The 24,408-nt window shown below is 34.4% G+C and overlaps 4 protein-coding genes and 1 pseudogene across 6 annotated transcripts; 1 reads left to right on the top strand and 4 right to left on the bottom strand.

Moving 5' to 3' along the window:
- Positions 1–1,441: 1,441 nt before the first annotated feature.
- LOC117913001 (neurofilament medium polypeptide-like) lies at positions 1,442–4,314 on the top strand. The gene is made up of 2 exons (XM_034827835.1): positions 1,442–1,777; positions 3,539–4,314. Exons 1-2 carry the CDS (start codon positions 1,505–1,507, stop codon positions 3,995–3,997), a joined length of 732 nt encoding a protein of 243 aa, XP_034683726.1. The 5' UTR covers positions 1,442–1,504; the 3' UTR covers positions 3,998–4,314.
- Positions 4,315–4,331: 17 nt separating this feature from the next.
- On the bottom strand, positions 4,332–7,539 carry LOC117913000 (WAT1-related protein At1g68170-like). Of its 2 annotated transcripts, none has more exons than XM_034827833.1 (7): positions 7,143–7,539; positions 7,019–7,081; positions 6,592–6,708; positions 5,350–5,602; positions 5,102–5,260; positions 4,625–4,776; positions 4,332–4,526 (listed from the first exon to the last, which is right to left on the bottom strand). In XM_034827833.1, exons 1-7 carry the CDS (start codon positions 7,289–7,291, stop codon positions 4,337–4,339), a joined length of 1,083 nt encoding a protein of 360 aa, XP_034683724.1. In that variant the 5' UTR covers positions 7,292–7,539; the 3' UTR covers positions 4,332–4,336. The 2 variants fall into 2 exon arrangements, with proteins under 2 accessions (XP_034683724.1, XP_034683725.1); XM_034827834.1 differs by having other exon boundaries at positions 7,146–7,539.
- Positions 7,540–8,007: 468 nt separating this feature from the next.
- On the bottom strand, positions 8,008–14,277 carry LOC117913002. The gene is made up of 2 exons (XM_034827836.1): positions 13,925–14,277; positions 8,008–8,176 (listed from the first exon to the last, which is right to left on the bottom strand). The coding sequence occupies exons 1-2, from the start codon at positions 14,262–14,264 to the stop codon at positions 8,040–8,042; spliced, it is 477 nt and encodes a 158-aa protein (XP_034683727.1). The 5' UTR covers positions 14,265–14,277; the 3' UTR covers positions 8,008–8,039.
- On the bottom strand, positions 13,941–18,300 carry LOC117912997 (WAT1-related protein At1g68170-like). Of its 2 annotated transcripts, none has more exons than XM_034827830.1 (8): positions 17,603–17,998; positions 17,478–17,540; positions 16,978–17,094; positions 15,783–16,035; positions 15,537–15,695; positions 15,091–15,242; positions 14,778–14,987; positions 13,941–14,399 (listed from the first exon to the last, which is right to left on the bottom strand). In XM_034827830.1, the coding sequence occupies exons 1-8, from the start codon at positions 17,797–17,799 to the stop codon at positions 14,327–14,329; spliced, it is 1,224 nt and encodes a 407-aa protein (XP_034683721.1). In that variant the 5' UTR covers positions 17,800–17,998; the 3' UTR covers positions 13,941–14,326. The 2 variants fall into 2 exon arrangements, with proteins under 2 accessions (XP_034683721.1, XP_034683722.1); XM_034827831.1 differs by lacking the exon at positions 17,603–17,998 and adding an exon at positions 18,266–18,300 and having other exon boundaries at positions 13,942–14,399.
- A 649-nt stretch (positions 18,301–18,949) lies between these two features.
- Positions 18,950–23,002, bottom strand: LOC117912998 (annotated as a pseudogene).
- Positions 23,003–24,408: the final 1,406 nt, after the last annotated feature.

Raw genomic sequence — 24,408 nt, 5'->3', positions numbered from 1 at the left:
GGCTTTTGTTTCGATCATTTCTTTTAGTAAAGAATTTGTTGTTTCCCATAGAGGGTCCCCCACCCCCCCACCCGATTGAAAGTGTGCTTTTCTTGGGAGTCCATACCACAAAATGGATGGTGGTGTGCCCTAGGCCATCTGGGGCCCTTCTAAGGAGAGTTTTGCCTTCTAATGGCAATGCTTTTGGCCAACTTAATTATGGTCTTATTTTCTTTATTTAATTGAAATGATGGGTGACCATTTGAGGACATGGGACCCCATTCGAGGCTTGAGTGAACCGGAATGGTTCTTTGTAATGAGTAATGACACACATGTTAGGCGAAGCCAAGAATATTTAGTGTATCGATGTATTCAATGGAGCAATTGGGTAAATTTTTGTATGTCATAAAATATAGTCTGGACGTGACAACAACTACAAAGAGCATCTAAAAAAATATTCATGGCATCACTTCCAAGGCACCAAGGGAGCTCACAAACCTAAGTGGGTCCTTTTCTTGTCTATAATTCCAGGGATGTTTCTATGACTTACCATTAAAAAACCCATAAATTTATTTAAAAAAAAATAAAATTCAAAGGGAGAATAGGTTTGAGCCTTGAGGGCATAAAAGAGAGAAATGGGAGGCACGACACTCCAGAGTGCTCTGGGATGATCTCACCAGACAACTCTTCTTAGATTCCGCTTCATTCCCAAGATTCTCTCCCCCATTCTTAGTGGGATGTGTGTCGTCTCTTTTTTAGTTTAGTCTCCAGTATCTTCATCCATCCAAACTTTCTACTTTTTCAATTCCCAAATCGGATTTTTTTTTTTTAATTTTAAATTTGAAAATGCTTTATATCCCAATAAATACATCAAATTACTTTTTCAAAAGCCCATTAATATATATAGTATGTCAAACTTTTAAAAAGTTAATATTCTCTACATCTGTTTTATAATAAAGCCTTGGCTTAAGGAATGTAAAGAAGGTAAATGTGTGAATATTAATTTTATCACATGATATTTTTCTTTAAATTAGAAAAAAATATTTAATCATTCCATGTCATGTCATATAAATATGATATGATGATGTCATTTTCTTATACAGGAATTTCTTATCTGTCATATTAAATGTGTGTATAAATATTCCTAATTTAATGTAAAATTATATAACAAAAATAGAATGTTTTGGTAATTGAAGTTAAGGAAGGGGAGAAAACGAGAGAAAATGAAGACCCTACATTAAAATGCCAACTCATACGGTTCCGATGCTTCGCTGTCCAAACAAAAAATAAAGAATAATTAAAAATAATAACAGTCATCGAAATTCACAGCCTGTGACTCACTGTCTCATACTAATTTTGTATACTTTCCTGTCTGTCTTCCTGTAATTCTTACCGCCTTAGCTCGCGTCCTATGTATTTCTCCGCTAAGTCCTCTCTCTATATATAAACCCTATTCCTCTCTCTGTCTCTCACTAAAACGTTTAAACCTTTAGGAGGGGGAGAGAGAGAGAGCGCGTATTGGAAGATGGGTGGGTGTGCGACAAAGCTCAAGGGCGTGAAGGCCGACGCCGGCGATCTTCCCGCTCCGGAACCTGCGCCTCCGGCGAAGGAGGAGGCCGGGGTGGTCTCCGAGACGAAGAAGGAGGTTGTCGAAGTTGTTGAAGAAGAGAAGAAGGTGGTGGTCCAGGAAGGTGAAGTGAAAGAAAGGGAAGGTGATAAGGACAGAGAGATTCATGACGATGACAAGGTTGACGACCAAGGCTCCAAGCGCCGATCTCTCAGTCTCTTGTTCAAGGAGGTAAAGAAATTTCTTTCCTTCCCCCTTTTTTCTTTGTTCTCTGTTTGTTGATTGAATTCTGATTCACTTTCTTCCGCTTGGTTACCGAGAAAGTGAAGGAAAAAGGAAAGGAGGTGAAATTTTTGAGCTTTGTGTTGCTTCCTGTTTTGGTCATAAAAACTAGACTCAAAATATAACTTTTATTTGTTCCATACTTATATAAACTGAACGAACCAGAGGAATTTGTTTGTTTTTTCAAAATTTTCGAGAATATCTTCCAGAATCTAATTGATTGGTAAAATTTTCAACCTAAAGAACTGGTTGATTTTCCTCCAGGTCAAGATTTTAAATTCTGAAATTTCTGTATATGTGTTTTCAAAGATTTTCAGATCAAAGCAGTTAATTTGTTAAATTAAATTATAATGGGTGATTTATTATAATCATTAACCCCTAAAAAATGGCTGTTTCAGTTTTTTTTTACTGAAATAGACAAAAGTTTCAAACTGAACATCTCATTCATTTTCCTTCCAAAATCTAAATCATAGAATCTAACGGTTTGATTGGCATTTTTAGAAAATTTCTAAGATTAGAAGTTTGTTAGTTTGGGTAATTAAAGACAATCACTAGTATATTATAGCAATTTTTTCCCACAAAAAAGGTTAATTTCTTCCCCATTTATATTTCCTCCCAATCAAAGAATTCGATGTTTGAATTTAGTGATGTAAATTTTTTTGATTAAATTATTTATAACGAAACATATTTAAAAATGTTAATTTCTGATAAGCATTATGTAAGGGGGTCCATGGTTTTATGTTTGTTCATGGCGGGTCGGCATCACTAATCTTTATATTGGATTCTCTATAGTTTTCAACAAAAGTAGAATTGGTAGGGACATTGTACAGAGAGTTTGTACAATTGGGTTTATTATTAATTCTATCAGAATTATTGGAGAGTGCGCATGTGTTGTAGGCCAACTCAAGTGTGTTTAAAAAATTGTACATGTTAAAATTTAAAATGAAATGATTGCTACATTCAACTTCATTTTCCGGTATATGATGCGTAATAGTTTGTAAAATTAAGAATATTTATGTATTATATTTGATGAAAAAAACATTGGTTCAAATGATAGCATGGATGATAAACCGGGTTATGATAGAAATGAATTTTCTTTATGATTGTGTGAAAATGACTGCGTATGGTTAACCTCCTTACCTCTTGGAGGGATGGTCCTGGAAGTTAAATCTAGAAATCTAGAGGTTCGATTGTTTAGACAATGACTGTTGTATAGACAGTAGCGGGACATGTCCGGTTGGTAGGTACCATGTATTACTTGGATTGATCAGTTAGGTACATAAGGGGACCAAAATTTCCCCAGTGGATTCTCTGTACTGCTTGTTGGAACCATCTGGTCATAATGTTTTAACTGGTTTCATCAATTGATTCCCTCAGTGAGATTCTCACATTGGATGCTGATGGTTGTTGAACTTTAGATTTTTACCTTTTGTCTTTGTTGAGTGTTGTTTGCTTATGATGAAAAGGGAGCTTCCAATTCTTGGGCTCAGATTATGGCATTTGGCTGTATCTGCAGAGTCGAGATTAGTCAAATATTGGTTTATGAACATAATTGAGTTAGATTTCATTAGTCTGATCATGAGGATTGGTCAATCAGGTACAACTGATTTAATGATGAAGAATTGTAGAATGATTGATGTCTTTTTTTCAATCTCTCAATGGCACTCTGTTCTGTTCTTGTGTTTGAATTTTGAACTGCTTTGTGCACAGAATGAAGAGGGGGATGATTCAAATAAAGAAGAAGATAAGGCAGCATCTGAGGTAACAAAACAAGAACAAGAGTCACTTATTGAAAAGGCCACTGAGGAATGTGAAAAGAAACTGCCTGAAGTTGAAAAATCTGAAACTGCTGTTGAGGAAGCCCTGGTCTCATCTACTGAACAGACATTCCCAGAAGTAGAAAAATCCAAAATCCCAGTGGAAGAACCCCCGGTCTCATCTACCGAACAGAAACTCCCAGAAGTTGAAAAATCCAAAACCCCAGTGGAAGAACCCCCGGTCTCATTTACTGAACAGAAACTCCCAGAAGTTGAGAAGTCAGAAACCCCAGTGGAAGAAGCCCCTGTCTCATCCAGTGAAAAAAAGAAAGACATTGAAGTAGCAGCAGCAGCAGCAGAGGTGGAACAACCCAAAACAACCGAGGAGAAGAAAACAGAAGAAGAAAAATGAAGTTCAGTTAGAAATGCCAAAGTGTGATAGATGAAGGCTTCTAAGGTTGATTACTCAGTCAAGAAGAAGCACATTTGCCCCCTTTTCCTATATTTTTTTATTTTTTATTGTTTAACAAAGAAGACTTGAGGTGGGAGTTGTTTCTCTTGCTTGTTAAAATATCATTTCTCTGTCAGATTTGAGTTTGTTCTATATTTATTGGGTTCATGTAAACATATAAGACTCTTCGACATATTGTGCCGATAGATTGTTTTTGTGTATTTTGATATTCACCCCGAGACCATTAACGAATGAATGAATCAGTTAATCAAATGTAATGCTGATCATACTCGATACTTATCACTGTCTGGGGTTGGCGGTAGCTGCAGCTGATACATCGTCATCTTCAGCTGGGGCTGTGCCCACATTTATTATTTCTGCCTCTTTGGACCTTTTGGAATGTGAGAGTCTGGCCTTGCTCTTCATCTCCTCCCTTTTTGCCCACAACATGGCGTATAACCCAATTACTATCAGCACCCCTCCTATTATACTGCTACACGCAAATACAAATACAAATACAGATGCCATATTACTAAACTTCATATGAATGAAGCAAATTATAGATAGAAGGGAGAGCGGAGAGGGGACCTTCCGAGATGCAACTTCTCATCGAGGAGTAAGGAATCAAGGATGGCTACAAATACCAGCAAGAGAGGGTTGAAGACCGATACAAAAAGGGGACCCCTCTTGCGTACACACCAGTTGGTAAGGACCACCATAAATCCAGACGACAAATATCCCTGCATCACCACTATGCACCCCTTGAATTCTTTCTTCTTTCTTTTGGCATTTTGTTTTGAGTTTTTGGGCAAACCGTTGGAAAAGAAAAAGAGTCACGAGGAATGCCCATTTGGGTTAATACTCTCTACATCGGGAAAAAGCCTGAGAAATTGGGCTTTGGATCTGGCCCAATTCAGAAACGGCCCACTCAAATATAGGTCCTATTATTCACTAAGTGGACTGGGATTTTGAGAGAAGAACAATATGAATTAATTAATTTACTGAATTTTGTAAAAATAAATTAATAAAAAAATTGAGAGAGAAATATTATTTGATACACATTACCGTGTAGGCAACAGTGAGAAGTCTGATGTTCCATCCGAGCTTCCACGCGGACCAATTTGTTTCCTTACACATGGCATACACAACTGTTTGGACCGATGCAGAAGCACACATTAGAGCAGTGCTAGAGTAGTCAAATGGGTACCTCTCTCCCATCTTCGCCTATTCACATTCAAGGGGTGAGATAGGATTAATAAATTTATATGAGGGTACTTTGGGTGCATTGGAGAAAAATATGGAGTCAGAATCACCTGGATTATATACCAGGTTGCATAGGAGAAACAACTTGCTACAGCCAGTAATGAGCCCAACACACGATTATCCATCCCCCGGTGTGATGCTGCCACGTGTTGATCTTTGTGCTTTAATAGGTGAACTTTGGTTGACCATATGTTGATCTGTGGTCCTCTGTAGAAGGTGAGGACCATGGCTCCACCTATGCCCAATAGGGTGCCAGTCACCTTAGCCTTCCCTGCCCACGTTCGGATCGCCAACTTCTCCAACCTATTCATTATTCATTCAAGGCTCGGGATTTAGTTCACGTATACATAAATGTTATATTAATGTACACACAAGTCAAAATTCATGACCATGGAAACAAGAAGTTGTAACTTTTCTCTCTCTCTCTTTTATTTTTTTTTTAATTTTTAAAATTTTAAAACAGAAAATAATAATAATTTTAATATAAAAAATGAAAACTCTAATACCTGGATTTACCTTATATTCTTAAAAAATTTTAAAATCAAGATGATAAGTTTTTTTAAATACTTTAATATTTTAAAATAAAATTTAAAATCATTACCTTTTTAATAGAAGTCTTTAATTGAGAAAGTAGAGAGTTTATTCATTTATTATCTTAGAATATATGTCATGAAATAAAATATCAAAGACTAAAATTAAGTAAACATGAGTTATGTTCTATTTTATTAAGGTTATATTTGATTTTAAGAAAATATTAAAAAAAGGTTAAATGAAAATAATTTTTTATATTTGATTTATCATGAAAATATAATTAAAATTAATGGAAACCTTATAAAATTTTAAATTATTTAATTTTTATATAAAAGATGAAAAATAAATGAAATTATTTTGAAAATCAAATGGACTTTTAAAATTTGTAGTTTTATTTTATTTTTATTCTTTATATTTTTTTTTAAAACAATTATCTAAAGAGTTGTTTCTTCTTAAGATTGAAATCAGGGATGTTTAGTATATTTCCAACTTTGCTTCCCAGCCATACCTGGTACGAGGGCTAAAGGATTCGACTCCAAACTAACATTTCATGCTATACTTTCCATTCACAAGATATGTCCAAACTAATCTTCAACAGAAATTAGGTTTGCCTAATATCGTTCTATACTCATGTGATAAGTTCAAATGAATTTTCCCATCTCTATTAAAAAATTTATAATAATAATAATAATAATAATAATTAATAATAATAATAATAATAATAAATGATTAGAAAATAAAGATCCATATGGTTATTGTACCCTAAAAAAATGGCGAAGATGAACGTAACAGCCGGAATGAGGTTAGCCATGGCCGCTGAAAAAGTCGGAGATGTTAGAACCATGCTTTCGACGTACAAATTCTGACCCAATGCTCCTCTGAAACACAATTTCAACATTTATAATTAATCTCATAAAATGCCAAAATTATGATCATCCCTCTGAAATGATTCATCATTCATTCCAAAATGCTTCTCACAGAGGAGTTGACATGAATGAAACCATTAAGAGAAGGAGCATTAAATGGAAACCATTTATTGGTATCATATCTTATGTCAGCATTTATCATCTTCTTCATGCAAAGCTTTCGCTACTGCAACAAGTTCAGAAATGGTAGAAAAAGCTAGCATCTATGAAGATCACATGAACCAATGTATACAAAGTGATTATTTTCGTTTAATTTTCATACCCAAATAATCCGCATAGAAACCCTTGTAGAGCTATCATCCATGTCAATCTTGGACGGCTCTTCCTGTCAAAAGGAGATGTTCGGAACCAAAAATGAAGAAGAAGAAGAAAAAGATGAAGATTACCACCTTTCCAAGATGAAAGCAAGAGAAGATATAAAAGCTGTGGCAAAGATGTATCTATAGGCTATAAGAACCCTGGTGTTCATGCCATCGTTGATAGCCAGCTTGTAGAAAATTTGAACTCCTCCAGAGGCTAGTTGCGCAACCACCATTACTATGGCTGGTTTCGCCCCATCAACAATGTTGCAGAGCTTCCCACCCAAAAACCAAGAATCAAGTCGATATTAGAATCTCAATGAAAAAAAAAAGGGTCTATAACAATCTATCCAGAGAGAAGGGCAGGAGCTTCCGGGATGCGTTTCTCCTTTATAGGGAGCCCTATCAAGGATTGAGGACTCCTGTCCAGTTTCATCACAGGCGTGCTTCAATGTTTTGGACCTCCAGTATTTCCTTTCCTTTGTTACCTGCCTTCGTTACATTTTTGTGAAATTTAAATCTTACAGACGTAGAGGATTTGTATTTGTGAGATTTTTTATTTTAATATTAAGCTCCTTTTCAACGTAAGATGAAAAGGACGTCAAACAGATTTTATGTGGATGGTCCACGTCTCAAAAGCCATTCATAATTGATCCGATTATGATACATAAGGGGACAGTAGATTCTCTGTACTGCTTGTTGGAACCATCTGGTCATAATGTTTTAACTGGTTTCATCAATGGGTTCTCTCAGTGAGATTCTCACATTGGTTGCTGATGGTTGTTGAACTTTATATTTTTACCTTTTGTCTTTGTTGAGCATTGTGTGGTTATAATGAAAACGGAGCTTCCAATTCTTGGGCTCAGCTTATGGCATTTGGCCGTATCTGTAGAATCGAGGTTAGTCAAATATTGGTTTATGAACATAATTGAGTAAGATTTCATTAGTCTGATCATGAGAATTATTCAATCTGGTACAATTGATTTAATGATGAAGAATTGTAGAATGATTGATGTCTTTTTTCAATCTCTCAATGGCACTCTGTTCTGTTCTTGTGTTTGAATTTTGAACTGCTTTGTGCACAGAATGAAGATGGGGAGGATTCAAATAAAGAAGAAGATGTTGGAAATAAGTATTGAATGAGAAAATTGACTCCAAAGTCACCCACTTGAAATGGTATATTTGAGGAAACTTGGTATAAACCGAACAGGTTCATGACTATTCCAAACATGTACGTGTCTATTCCGAATAGGTTTATACCTATTCTAAACAGACACCAGGAAGACTATAAATAGACTTTCTACCCCGGCATTAAAAAATATATAGAATTAATTCCTGAATATTTCTCTCTCTCTTCTTTGCATCCTTTGTCAGTTCGAGTACAAAACACAAGTTGTGTTCGTGGTGTTCTACAGATTGAAGTGCTGCTTTTGTAGAACTGAAAATCCGTTCTATCTTGGGAGACATTTATTCACTACCTTGAGCACCCGAGAGGGAATAAAATTGTCTTAAGGAAACAGTGTTGTCACTGGGCTCGGATTCATAGAATTAAAGTAAGTTCTGTAATTTCATTTATTTTATTTACATACTTATTTAATGTTTACTTAAAGTATAAACTGTAAAAAGATTTTAATTGTTAACAATCTTAAGACAATTTTATTTTATTTTAACCTTTTTAATGTTTATACTTCAGTAAATATTATATTCTTAAGTTTCAAATCAGATTGTGTTTCTACATTTGGAAACTTAAATATTCTATTCATCTATTATTTTTTTTTAAATCAGAATTTTGTATTCTGAATTTTCTGCATTTCTGTTTTTGTAACAGAAATCAAATGGCATCTTCAAGCAATATTCCTATAATGAATTTGACTCATGGAGAAAACCAGAGAAATTCAATGGGAATGAGTTCAAACGTTGGCAACAAAAGATGCTCTTCTACCTCACCACATTGAACTTGGCAAGGTTCCTTCATGAAGAATGTCCCATACTTGCAGAAGGAGAAACCAACAAGGAAAAGGTTGCTGCCGTGGATGCATGGAAGCATTCTGATTTCTTATGCAGAAATTATGTGCTTAATGGCTTAGACAACACACTTTACAATGTGTATTGTTCACTCAAGACAACAAAGGAACTATGGGATTCACTTGACAAGAAATACAAAACCGAGGATGGCATGAAGAAATTCATAGTCGGCAAATTTCTTGATTTCAAAATGATCGATTCCAAAACAGTTATAAGTCAAGTTCAAGAACTGCAAGTAATTCTTCATGAAATCCATTCTGAAGGAATGAGTCTTAGTGACTCATTTCAAGTGGCTGCTGTGATTGAAAAATTACCACCACTATGGAAGGACTTCAAGAATTATCTCAAGCACAAACGCAAAGAGATGAATCTTGAAGAATTAATTGTGAGGTTAAGGATTGAGGAGGACAACCGAAAATCTGAAAAGAAGGGAAATTATTCAATGGAGGCTAAAGCCAATGTTATTGAACAAGGACCAAAAACTAACAAGAAACGAAAGCATGGTGATCAAAATCAGAATCAAGGATCAAATGCGGCGAAGAAATTCAAAGGCAAATGTTATAATTGTGGCAAAACTGGTCACAAGTCTAATGATTGCCGTAAGCCAAAGAAGGAAAAGAAACCTCAAGCTAATGTGACAGAATTTGATAAACTTTCAAATGATGTCTCCGAGATGAATCTTTCCGCTGTTGTATCCGAATGCAATATTGTAGGAAACACCAAGGAATGGTGGGTGGACACTGGGGCTACTCGTCACATATGTTCCAACAAGTGGATGTTTTCAACTTACAAACCCGTGGAGCAAAATGAAGAATTATTTATGGGTAACTCTTCTAGTTCCAAAGTTGAAGGCCGTGGGAAGGTGATTCTGAAAATGACTTCTGGCAAAGAACTCACTTTAAATGATGTGCTTCATGTGCCAGACATTCGCAAGAACTTGGTTTCTGGATCTTTGCTTAGCAAAAATGGTTTCAAATTAGTGTTTGTGTCTGATAAGTTTGTACTTACAAAGAATGAGATGTTTGTAGGAAAGGGCTATCTTAGTGATGGGCTCTTTAAGATGAATGTAATGACTGTTGTTCCTAAGTCTATTAATAATAATAAGATTGATTCTTCTGCTTACTTGCTTGAGTCTTCTAATATTTGGCATGGTAGATTAGGACATGTTAATTATGATACTCTACGTAGATTAATTCACTTAGATTATCTACCTAAATTTAATATTGATCCTAATCATAAATGTGAAACTTGTGTAGAATCTAAATTAACAAAAGTACCTTTTCATTCAGTTGAAAGAAGTACTGAACCTCTAGACTTAATTCACAGTGATATTTGTGATTTAAAGTTTGTGCAAACGAGAGGTGGGAAAAAGTATTTTATTACTTTTATCGATGATTGCACTAGATACTGTTATGTATATTTGCTTAAAAGCAAAGATGAGGCAATTGAAATGTTTAAACATTATAAAAATGAAGTTGAGAATCAACTTAGCAAAAAGATTAAGGCAATAAGAAGCGATAGAGGTGGTGAATATGAATCCCCTTTCGAGGAGTTCTGTTTAGAACATGGAATCATTCACCAAACTACCGCTCCATATTCTCCTCAATCTAATGGGATTGCTGAACGCAAAAATAGAACATTGAAAGAAATGATGAATGCTATGTTGTTAAGTTCTGGTTTACCCCATAATTTGTGGGGGGAAGCTTTGCTTTCCGCCAATTATATTCTTAACAAAATGCCTCATAAGAAAACACTTAAAACACCTTATGAATTATGGAAAGGTCACAAGCCTTGCTATAAATATCTAAAAGTGTGGGGGTGTTTGGCAAAGGTGGAGGTTCCTAAACCTAAAAAGGTTAAAATAGGACCTAAAACCATTGATTGTATATTCATTGGTTATGCTAATAATAGTAGTGCATATCGTTTTCTTGTTTATAAGTCCGAGATTCCTGATGTGCATGTTAATATAATTATAGAATCAAGGAATGCTGCATTCTTTGAAACTATTTTTCCATATAACAAGCCATCTGAAACAAGTACACAAAAGAGGACTCATAATCAATTAGAAGTAAATCAAGAATCAAAAGAAAAACAAGTTGACGAAGAACCTAGACGTGGAAAAAGGGCAAGAAAGTCAACTTCGTTTGGCCCAGATTTTCTAACATATTTGTTAGAAAATGATCCTCAAACGTTCAAAGAAGCTATGTCCTCCCCTGAAGCTTCATATTGGAAAGAAGCAATTAATAGTGAAATTGAATCTATTCTGCAAAACCATACTTGGGAACTAGTGGATCTTCCACCAGGTACCAAAACATTGGGATGTAAGTGGATTTTCAAAAGGAAAATGAAGGCAAATGGTTCAATTGATAAATACAAAGCAAGACTTGTTGCCAAAGGGTACAAGCAAAGGGAAGGATTGGATTATTTTGACACTTATTCACCAGTTAGCCGAATAACTTCTATTCGTATGTTAATTGCTATAGCAGCAATAAACAATTTTGAAATACATCAAATGGATGTTAAAACGACATTTTTGAACAGTGAATTAGATGAAGAAATATATATGAATCAACCTGAAGGGTTTATAGCTCCTGGACAAGAGAGGAAAGTGTGTAAGCTTGTTAAATCCTTATATGGATTAAAGCAAGCACCTAAACAATGGCATGAGAAATTTGACAATGCAATGATATCAAATGGATTCAAAATTAATGAATGTGATAAATGCGTTTATGTCAAAAACACTCAAAAAGGATATGTCATTGTATGTCTATATGTTGATGACATGTTAATTATTGGTAGTGATACCAATATGATAAAAATGACTAAACAAATGCTATCCAGTAGATTTGATATGAAAGATCTAGGTGTGGCAGATATAATTTTGGGAATTAAGGTCTCAAAAACTCATGATGGTCTTATACTTTCTCAATCTCATTACATTGAGAAAATACTTGAGAAATTCAAGAAGTACGATATAAGACCAAAGAAGACACCTATGGATGTAAATCTTCATCTTTTTAAGAATACTGGCATAGGAAAATCTCAATTAGAATATTCTCGTATAATTGGCAGTCTAATGTATGTGATGAACTGCACTCGACCTGATATAGCATACTTTGTTAGTAAGCTAAGTCGATTTACGAGTAATCCCGGAGAAAATCATTGGAAATCAATAATACGAGTTTTGTGATACCTTAAATATACCCAAAATTATGGACTACATTTCACAAGATATCTAGCTGTACTTGAAGGATACAGCGATGCTAATTGGATATCTGACTCAAAAGACTCAAAATCCACAAGTGGATATGTGTTTACACTTGGAGGTGCAGCAGTGTCTTGGAAATCCTCAAAACAAACTTGTATAGCTCGATCTACAATGGAATCAGAATTCATTGCAATAGATAAAGCTGGAGAAGAAGCCGAATGGCTACGAAATTTCTTAGAGGATATTCCAAATTGGTCAAAACCTGTGCCTGCTATTTGCATCCATTGTGATAGCCAATCAGCAATTGGAAGAGCACAGAGTCATAACTATAACGGTAAGTCACGTCACATACGACGTCGACATAATACCGTTAGACAATTGCTCTCAAATGGAATTATCTCTATTGACTACGTAAGGTCAAAAGATAATATTGCGGATCCGCTTACAAAAGGTTTAACTAGAGAGCAAGTAGAAAGTTCATCAAAGGGAATGGGTCTAAAGCCTATGAAATAAACCAAGGGTCATCATAGTGGCAACCCAACCTAGCTGACTGGAGATCCCAAGATCTAGGTTCAAAGGGCAAACCGAACTATGTAGAACTCAGAACGCACTGCGGAGATACTTACTCCAAACCATTCCTATGATGAGACAGTGCATATCTGCCGCGAGAATCAGGATAAGATACGCTTTTAATGATTTCTATAGCTTATGAAATTGTGTCATAAGTGGGATATTGCAGGATATTCTTAATAGAAATCACCTACGTGAGTAAGAAGGGGGCCACTTCTATGAGAATTATGAAAGGCTAAATTCTCTAACATACTCACGGAACCAAGAGGTGTTCAAGGCCAAAATGAACACAAACGTGAGAACCAACTGTGTTAGAAATGGTACTGCGTGATTCTATTGTCTTGGTTTACACCAACGGCTGGCAATTCAAAGACAACGTCTATTGACTGGCCAAGTAAATCCGATAGTCTTCACTAGGGCAAGTTCAAGACCAATGGTCACTTAGTCTGAAGCAGTAACTTTTCATATGTACTCGAACTAGTGTCTGCATATTCATTTTGCATGTTGTAAAGCCAATTTTACATTCATGTGGGGGATTGTTGGAAATAAGTATTGAATGAGAAAATTGGCTCCAAAGTCACCCACTTGAAATGGTATATTTGAGGAAACTTGGTATAAACCGAACAGGTTCATGACTATTCCAAACATGTACGTGTCTATTCCGAATAGGTTTATACCTATTCTAAACAGACACCAGGAAGACTATAAATAGACTTTCTACCCCGGCATTAAAAAATATATATAAATTAATTCCTGAATATTTCTCTCTCTCTTCTTTGCATCCTTTGTCAGTTCGAGTACAAAACACAAGTTGTGTTCGTGGTGTTCTACAGATTGAAGTGCTGCTTCTGTAGAACTGAAAATCCGTTCTATCTTGGGAGACATTTATTCACTACCTTGAGCACCCGAGATGGAATAAAATTGTCTTAAGGAAACAGTGTTGTCACTGGGCTCGGATTCATAGAATTAAAGTAAGTTCTGTAATTTCATTTATTTTATTTACATACTTATTTAATGTTTACTTAAAGTATAAACTGTAAAAAGATTTTAATTGTTAACAGAAGATAAGGCAGCATCTGAGGTAACAAAACAAGAACAAGAGTCAAAAAGCCCACTAAGGAATGTGAAAAGAAACTCAAAGTTGAAAAATCTGAAACTGCTGTTGAGGAAGCCCTGGTCTCATCTACCGAACAGACACTCCCAGAAGTGGAAAAATCCAAAATCCCAGTGGAAGAAACCCCAGTCTCATCTACCGAACAGAAACTCCCAGAAGTTGAGAAGTCAGAAGCCCCAGTGGAAGAAACCCCTGTCTCATCCAGTGAAGAAAAGATAGATATTGAAGCAGCAGCAGCAGAGGTGGAACAACCCAAAACAACTGAGGAGAATTGGAAGAAACCCAGTCTCATCTACCGAACAGAAACTCCCAGAAGTTGAGAAGTCAGAAACCCCAGTGGAAGAAGCCCCTGTCTCATCCAGTGAAGAAAAGATAGATATTGAAGCAGCAGCAGCAGCAGCAGCAGAGGTGGAACAACCCAAAACAACTGAGGAGAAGAAAACAACAGAAGAAAACTGAAGCTCAGTTAGGAATGCCAAAGTGTAATAGATGAAGGCTTCTAAGGTTGATTACTCAGTCAAGAAGAAGCACATTTGCCTCCTTTTCCTATATTTTTTTATTTTTTATTGTTTAACAAAAGAAGACTTGAGGTGGGAGTTGTTTCTCTTGCTTGTTAAATATCATTTCTCTGTCCGATTTGAGTTTGTTCTATATTTATTGGGTTCATGTAAACATATAAGACTCTTAGACATATTGTGCCGATAGATTATTTTTGTGTATTTTGATATTCACTACGAGACTATTAACGAATGAATGAATCAATTAATCAAATATAATATGATTGTAATGCTGATCATACTCATACTATTGCTGTCTAGGGTTGGTGGTAGCTGCAGCTGATACATCACTAGCAATAGCATCCTCATCATGTTCAGTTGGGGCTGTGCCCACATTTATTATTTCTGCCTCTTTGGAGCTTTTGGAATGTGAGAGTGTGGCCATGCTCTTCATCTCCGCCCCTTTTGCCCACAACATGGCGTATAACCCAATTACTATCAGCACCCCTCCTATTATACTGCTACACGCAAATACAAATACAAATACAAATACAGATGCCATATTACTAAACTTCATATGAATGAAGCAATTATAGATAGAAGGGAGAGCGGAGAGGGGACCTTCCGAGATACAACTTCTCATCGAGGATTAAGGAACCAAGGATGGCTACAAATACCAGCATGAGAGGGTTGAAGATCGATACAAAAAGAGGACCCCTCTTGCGTACACACCAGCTGACTAGGACCACCATAAATCCAGACGCCAAAAATCCCTGCATCACCACTATGCACCCCTTGAATTCTTTCTTCTTTCTTTTTGGTATTTTGTTTTGAGTTGATACTCTCTACATCGGGAAAAAGCCCGAGAAATTGGGCTTTGGATCTGGCCCAATTCAGAAACGCCCCACTCAAATATAGGTCCTATTATTCACTAAGTGGACTTGGATTTTGAGAGAAGAACAATATGAATTAATTCAAGTAGCTTTCGGATCTATTCTTTACTGAATTTTGTAAAAATAAATTAATAAAAAAATTGAGAGAAAGAAATATTATTTGATACACATTACCGTGTAGGCAACAGTGAGAAGTCTGATGTTCCATCCGAGCTTCCACGCGGACCAATTTTTTTCCTTACACATGGCATACACAATTGCTTGGACCGTTGCAGAAGCACACATTAGAGCAGTGCAAGAGTAGTCAAATGGGTACCTCTCTCCCATCTTCGCCTGTTCGCATTCTAGGGGTGAGATAGGATTAATAAATTTATGAGGGTACTTTGGGTGCATTGGAGAAAAATATGGAGTCAGAATCACCTGGATTATCAACCAGATTGCATACGAGAAACAACTGGCTACGGCCAGTATTGAGCCCAACACATGATTATCCAACTCCCCGTGTGATGCTGCTACGTGTTGGTCTTTGTGCTTTAAAAGGTTAACTTTGGTTGACCATATGTTGATCTGTGGTCCTTTGTAGAAGGTGAGGACCATGGCTCCACCTATGCCCAATAGGGTGCCAGTCACCTTAGCCTTCCCTGCCCACGTTCGAATCTCCAACCTCTCCAACCTGTTCATTATTCATTCAAGGCTCGGGATTTAGTTCACATAAACATAAATGTTATGTTAATGTACACACAAGTCAAAATTCATGACCATGGAAACAACAAGTTGTAACTTTTCTCTCTTTTTTATTTTTATTTTTATTTTACAATTTTTTAAATTTAAAACAGAAAATAATTATAATTTTAATATAAAAAATAAAAACTCTATTACGTGGATTTACCTTATATTCTTTAAAAATTTTAAAATCAAGATGATAAGTTTTTTTAAATACTTGAATATTTTAAAATAAAATTTAAAATCATTACCTTTTTAATAGAAGTCTTTAATCGAGAAAGTAGAGAGTTTATCCATATATCTATATAAAATATTCTGATTTTTAAAATAGTTAAATTATCATCTTAGAATATATGTCATGAAATAAAATATCAAAGACTAAAATTAAGTAAACATAAGTTATGTTCTATTTTATTAAGGTTATATTTGATCTTAAGAAAATGTTAAAAAAAAGTTAAATGAAAATAATTTTTTATATTTAATTTATCATGAAAATATAATTAAAATGAATGGCAACCTTATAAAATTTTAAATTATTTAATTTTTATATAAAAGATGAAAAATAAATAAAATTATTTTGAAAATTAAATAGACTTTTAAATTTTGTAGTTTTATTTTATTTTATTTTATTTTATTTTAAAAGAATTATCTAAAGAGTTTTTTCTTCTTAAGATTGAAAGAGGGCTAAAGGACTTGGCTCCAAACTAACTTTTCATGCCATACTTCCTATTCACAAGATAAGTCCGAACTAATCTTTACCAAAAATTAGGTTTGCCTACTATCAGTTTTATACTCACGTGATAAGTTCAAATGAATTTTCCCACCTCTATTAAAAATTTTATAATAATAATAATAAATTATTAGAAAATAAAGATTGATATGGTTATCGTACCCTAAAAAAAGGGCGAAGATGAACGTAACAGCCGGAATGAGGTTAGCCATGGCCGCTGAAAAAGTCGGAGATGTTAGAGCCAAACTTTCGAGGTACAAATTCTGACCCAATGCTCCTCTGAAACACAATTTCAACATTAATAATTAGTCTCATAAAATGCCAAAATTATGATCATCCCTCTGAATGAAATGATTCATCATTCGTACCAAAATGCTTCTCACAAAGGAGTTGGCATGAAGGAAATTATTGACAATTTTTTCAGGGTCCAACAGAAAAAGGTAGGAGTCACGCAGAGTCTTTGACTTATATAACCATTAAGAGAAGGAGCATTAAATTGAAACCAGTTATTGGTATCATATCTTTATGTCAGCATTTATCATCTTCTTCATGCAAAGCTTTCGCTACTGCAACAAGTTCAGAAATGGTAGAAAAAGCTAGCATCTATGAAGATCACATGAACCAATGAATATAAAGTGATTATTTTCGTTTAATTTTCATACCCAAATAATCCGCATAGAAACCCTTGTAGAGCTATCATCCATGTCAATCTTGGACTGCTCTTCCTGTCAAAAGGAGATGTTCAGAACCAAAAAATGAAGAAGAAGAAGAAGATGAAGATTACCACCTTTCCAAGATGAAAGCAAGAGGACATATAAAAGTTGTGGCAAAGATGAATCTATAGGCTATAAGAACCCTGACGTTCATGCCATCGTTGACAGCCAGCTTGTAAAAAATATTAACTCCTCCAAAGCCTAGTTGCGCAACCACCATTACTATGGCTGGTTTCGCCCCATCAACAATGTTGCAGAGCTTCCCACCCATAACCAAGAATCAAGTGGATATTAGAACCTCAATGAAAAAAAAAGGGTCTATAATAATCTATCCAGAGAAAAGGGCAGGAGCTTCCGGGATGCGTTTCTCCTTTATAGGGAGCCCTGTCGATGATTTAGCCTTCATCACAGGCGTGCTTCCATGTTTTGGGCCTCCAGTATTTCCTTTCCTTTGTTACCTGCCTTCATTAAATTTTTTTGTGGTAGGTTGTGACGGTCTTAAGGTGGTTCAAGAGTGTAGTAATGAACATCCTTAAAAGCATCCACTACCATACCAAACATTCCCTAATTGATGAATTTGGCATTATACATTAAACCTTTGGACACCCTTAAAAGAATACATAAATGAAAATAAATAACATTAAAAACATTAAAAAATGAATTTATTATAAATTTTCAAAATTCAAATACATCACAATCAAAAATTAAAAATTAGGATTCCATGTTTAGAATTTTACCTTTTGTCTTTGTTGAGCATTGTGTGATTATAATGAAAACGGAGCTTCCAATTCTTGGGCTCAGATTAATGCATTTGGCCGTATCTGTAGAATCAAGGTTAGTCAAATATTGGTTTATGAACATAATTGAGTAAGATTTCATTAGTCTGATCATGAGAATTGTTCAATCTGGTACAACTGATTTAATGATGAAGAATTGTAGAATGATTGATGTCTTTTTGTCAATCTCTCAATGGCATTCTGTTCTGTTCTTGTGTTTGAATTTTGAACTGCTTTGTGCACAGAATGAAGATGGGGAGGATTCAAATAAAGAAGAAGATAAGGCAGCATCTGAGGTAACAAAACAAGAACTAGGGTCACTTATTGAAAAGGCCACTGAGGAATGTGAAAAGAAACTCCCAGAAGTGGAAAAATCTGAAACTCCTGTTGAGGAAGCCCTGGTCTCATCTACTGAACAGACACTCCCAGAAGTAGAAAAATCCAAAATCCCAGTGGAAGAACCCCCGGTCTCATCTACCGAACAGAAACTCCCAGAAGTTGAAAAATCCAAAACCCCAGTGGAAGAACCCCCGGTCTCATCTACCGAACAGAAACTCCCAGAAGTTGAAAATTCCAAAACCCCAGTGGAAGAATCCCCGGTCTCATTTACTGAACAGAAACTCCCAGAAGTTGAGAAGTCAGAAACCCCAGAGGAAGAAGCCCCTGTCTCATCCAGTGAAAAAAAGATAAGACATTGAAGCAGCGGCAGCAGAGGTGGAACAACCCAAAACAACTGAGGAGAAGAAAACAGAAGAAGGAAAATAAAGCTCAGTTAGGAATGCCAAAGTGTGATAGATGAAGGCTTCTAAGGTTGATTACTCAGTCAAGAAGAAGCACGTTTGCCTCCTTTTCCTATATTTTTTATTTTTATTTTTTATTGTTTAACAAAAGAAGACTTGAGGTGGGAGTTGTTTCTCTTGCTTGTTAAATATCATTTCTCTGTCAGATTTGAGTTTGTTCTATATTTATTGGGTTCATGTAAACATATAAGACTCTTCGACATATTGATTTTGATATTCACCACGAGACCATTAACGAATGAATGAATCAGTTAATCAAATGTAATGCTGATCATACTCGATACTTATCACTGTCTGGGGTTGGCGGTAGCTGCAGCTGATACATCGTCATCTTCAGTTGGGGCTGTGCCCACATTTATTATTTCTGCCTCTTTGGAGTTTTTGGAATGTGAGAGTCTGGCCATGCTCTTCATCTCCACCCCTTTTGCCCACAACATGGCGTATAACCCAATTACTATCAACACCCCTCCTATTATACTGCTACACGCAAATACAAATACAAATACAGATGCCATGTTATTAACTTCATATGAATGAAGCAATTATAGATAGAAGGGAGAGCGGAGAGGGGACCTTCCGAGATGCAACTTCTCATCGAGGATTAAGGAACCAAGGATGGCCACAAATACCAGCATGAGAGGGTTGAAGATTGATACAAAAAGAGGACCCCTCTTGCGTATACACCAGGTGATTAGAGTCACCATAAATCCAGACGCCAAAAATCCCTGCATCACCACTATGCACCCCTTGAATTCTTTCTTTTGGCATTTTGTTTGAGTTTGGGCAAACCATTGAAAAAGACAAAGAATTAGGTGGAATGCCCATTTGGGTTAATACTCTCTACATTGGGAAAAAACCTCAGAAATTGGGCTTGGGGTCTGGCCCAATTCAGAAACAACCCAATCAAATATTGGACCTATTATGCACTAAATGGACTTGGATTTTGAGAGAACAACAATATGAATTAATTCAAGTAGATTTTCGGATCTCTTCTATGAAGGAAATGTTAATTTACAGAATTTTGTAAAAATAAATTAATTAAAAAATGATAAAAAAGAAATATTATTTGATACACATTACCGTGTAGGCAACAGTGAGAAGTCTGATGTTCCATCCGAGCTTCCACGTGGACCAATTTCTTTCCATACACGTGGCATACACAATTGCTTGGACCGTTGCAGCAGCACACATTAGAGCAGTTACCTCTCTCCCATCTTCGCCTGTTCACATTCAAGGGGTGACATAGGATCAATGAATTTATATGAGGGTACTTTGGGTGCATTGGAGAAAATATGGAGTCAGGATCACCTGGATTATCAACCAGATTGCATAGGAGAAACAACTTGCTACAGCCAGTAATGAGCCCAACACATGATTATCCATCATCCGGTGTGATGCTGCCACGTGTTGGTCTTTGTGCTTTAACAGGTGAACTTTGGTTGACCAAATGTTGATCTGTGGTCCTTTGTAGAAGGTGAGGACCATGGCTCCCCCTATGCCCAATAGGGTGCCAGCCACCTTAGCCTTCCCTGCCCACGTTCGAATCGCCAACTTCTCCAACCTATTCATTATTCATGCAAGGCTCAGGATTTAGTTCGCATAAACATAAATGGTATGCTAAGAGACACAAGTCAAAATTAATGACCATGGAAACAAGAAGTTTTGTACGTTCTTCTTCTTTTATTATTATTTTTTTTTTATTTTTAATATTTTAAAACATAACATAAGAATAATTTTAATATAAAAAATAAAAACACTTTTACGTGGATTTATTTTATATTCTTAAAAAAAAATTTAAAATCAAGATGATAAAATCTTTTTAATACTTTAATACTTTTAAATAAATTTTAAAATCATTAACTTTTAATACCAGTCTTTAAACGAGATAGTAGAAATTTTATTCATCAATACATAAAATATTCTGACTTTTAAAATAGTCAAATTATCATCTTAGAAAATATGCCATGAAATTAACAATCTAAGACTAAAATTAAGTAAATATGATTTATGTTCAACTTTATTAATACAATTAAAATAAAAAAATAAAAATTAAATACAATTAAAACCAAAAACTTAAAAAGAAAAAAAGAAAATATTTGACTTTCATTGTATTTCTAGCCATTTCTTGATATTTATATTTTTTATTAATGTGATTTAGTGAAGTAAAAATTAATATTTTATTTTTATATTTTTAGTTTTAAGTTTTTTGAAAATTTAATTTAATTTTAAAATTTTTAAATTCACTAATATGAAAATATATGGAAAAAAGAACCTTAAATTTTTTAAATTAGTATTATCTTCATCTATTTAATGAGGATAATACTAATTTAATTTAAATAGATGAAGATAATATTAATTTAAATAATTTGAGGGTTTATATATATTGATATTAATAAATCAAACAAATCTTTTTTTTTTTTCCATTTTTTTTTAAATTAGTGAATGAAAACCCACTTTTCCCAAAACAATTTCTTTATATTTGATTTATCTAGAAAATATAATTAAAATTAGTTGCAATCTTACAAAATTTTAAATTATTTAATTTTTATATAAAAGATGAAAAATAAATGAAATTATTTTGAAAATTAAATAGACTTTTAAATTTTGTATTTTTTTGTTTTTATTTTTATTTTTAAAGAATTATCTAAAGATTTTATTCTTTAAAGGGGTTTCTTTTTAAGAATTATCTAAAGATTTTATTCTTTAAATTATTAGGGGTTTTTTTTTTTTTTTTTTTTTTTTTTAAGATTGAAAGGTAGGATGTTTAGTATATTTCCAACTTTACTTCCTAGGCACACATAGTAAGAGGGCTAAAGCATTTCGCTCAAACCAAAATTTCATGCTAACTTCACGTTCATAAGATAAGTCCAAACCAATCTTCACCAAAAATTAGGTTTGCCTACTATCTTTCTATATTCACGTGATAAGTTCAAATGAATTTTCCCACCTTTATAAAAAAAATTTATAATAATAATAAATGATTGGAAAATATTGATGGATACGGTCATCTTACCCTAAAGAAATGGCGAAGATGAAGGTAATAGCCGGAATGAGGTTAACCATGGCTGCTGAAAAAGTCGGAGATGTTAGAGCCAAACTTTCGAGGTACAAATTCTGACCCAATGCTCCTCTGAAACACAATTTCAACATCAATAAATAATCTCATAAAATGCCAAAATTACGATCATCCCTCTTGAATGATTCATGATTCATACCAAAATGCTTCTCAGAAAGGAGTTGACATGAATGAAAGTGCGTGTCAAAATGGGAAGATGAGAAATTAAAGACGTTGACAGCTTTTTGCAGGGTCCAACAGAAAAAAGCACAAGGAGTCACACGAAGCCTCATGTGACCATAAAGAGAAGGAGCATTAAATGGAAACCCATATATTGGTATCATATCTTCTGTCACCCTTCACCGTCTACTTCATGCAAAGCTTTGGCTTCTGCAACAAGTTCAGAAATGGTAGAAAAAGCGAGCATCTATGAAGATCACATGAACCAATGTATGTAAAGTGATTATTTTCGTTTAATTTTCATACCCAAATAATCCGCATAGAAACCCTTGTAGAGCTATCATCCATATCAATCTTGGACTGCTCTTCCTGTCAAAAGGAGATGCTCAGAACCAAAAAATGAAGAAGAAGAAGAAGATTATCACCTTTCCAAGATGAAAGCAAGAGGAGATATAAAAGCTGTGGCAAAGATGAATCTATAGGCTACAAGAACCCTGGTGTTCATTCCATCGTTGATAGCCAACTTGTATAAAATATTAACTCCTCCAGAGACTAGTTGCACAGCCACCATTACTATGGCTGGTTTCGCCCCATCAACAATGTTGCAGAGCTTCCCACCCATAACCAAGAATCAAGTTGATATTAGAATCCCAAAGAAAAAAAAAAGGGTCTATGATAATCTGTCCAGAGAGAAGGGCAGGAGCTTACGGGATGCGTTTCTCCTTTAGTAGGGAGCCCTATTAAGGATTGAGGACTCCTGTCCAGCTTCATCAAAGGCGTACTTCTATGTTTTGGACCTCCAGTGTTTCCTTTCCTTTGTTACCTGCCCCTCATTCAATTTTTTGTGGTAGGTTGTGACGGTCTTACAGACGTAGAGGATTTGTATTTGTGGGATTATTTATTTATTTTTTATTTTAATATTACGCTCCTTTTCAACGTGAGATGAAAAGGCGGAACGTCAAACAGACTTTATGTGGATGGTCCACATCTCAAAAGCCATTCATAATTGATCCGATTATGATACTACCATGAATTCCTCTAAATCTTTAAATTCACTTTACATCCATCCATGGTAAGCTTACGATCTATCCAAATATAAAAACGTGATTGTTTCTTTTTAAAGAGATGAAATTACGAAAATCTATGCAACTTTTCAAAAAGCATTTTTTTTTCATGATTTTTTGTGCGAATATTTTAGAAATAATAGAAATAATCGATTAAAAATGATGAAATTTTCATCATATTAAAATTTTTATACCTTATCATGTTTTTACCTGAAAAATAACTAATTTTTAATATAAATGTCCTTAACTATTTCAAGAATTTATAATATATTTTAAAATAAAGAGTTATTTTTATAAGAAAATAATAAAGACATTTTTGTCAGGTAAAAAAAAGATGAAGGATTAGATTTCATTTCCTATGATCCGTTTAATCAAATAACCTAATATTTTATCACCATTGAATAGAAATATTTTTCATTATATTTTATTACCGTCGAATAGAAATCTTTTTCATTATATTTTATTTTATGCACAAATTAATACTTCCTAAATGTTTTAGTACTTACTATCTATGGCTTTTCATGGAGGTCAAATGTTAAAATACAGATTCTGAAGCTTACCATCTTCCGAATTGATGAATGTGAAATGGGGTTGCAATCTATGCTGAGAGGTAGATAATCAGATAGTTAACTAGAATGCTAATACTATCCCTCATATGGAAATGTAGATATCGAAAACATATTATTGTATATAGTTAAGTTAACTTAATGACTTAAATTGAATTAATAAATTAATTTAAGTTATTGAATAGATTAAATATATTTGTTAAAATAACTTAATATCATAATTTAAAGTTAGAAAGATTTTTAGTATTAAGTCAAAATAGTTAATTTATTATTACTTAAGTTAAAACCATATTTACAAAAATAATTTGAGATTGATATAAATTAAGTCATTAAGTTATTACATTAGTGAGTGTTTGATAAATCAAATTAATAACTTAAAGTAATTTAATAACTTAATTTAAATTATTAAGTAAATTAAATATGATAAAATTATTTAATT

Source organism: Vitis riparia, chromosome 4 (assembly GCF_004353265.1).
Source record: "Vitis riparia cultivar Riparia Gloire de Montpellier isolate 1030 chromosome 4, EGFV_Vit.rip_1.0, whole genome shotgun sequence".
Classification (NCBI taxonomy): Eukaryota; Viridiplantae; Streptophyta; class Magnoliopsida; order Vitales; family Vitaceae; genus Vitis; species Vitis riparia.
The sequence above is the reverse complement of the archived record's forward strand: the minus strand, read 5'-3'. Positions and strand labels throughout refer to the sequence as shown.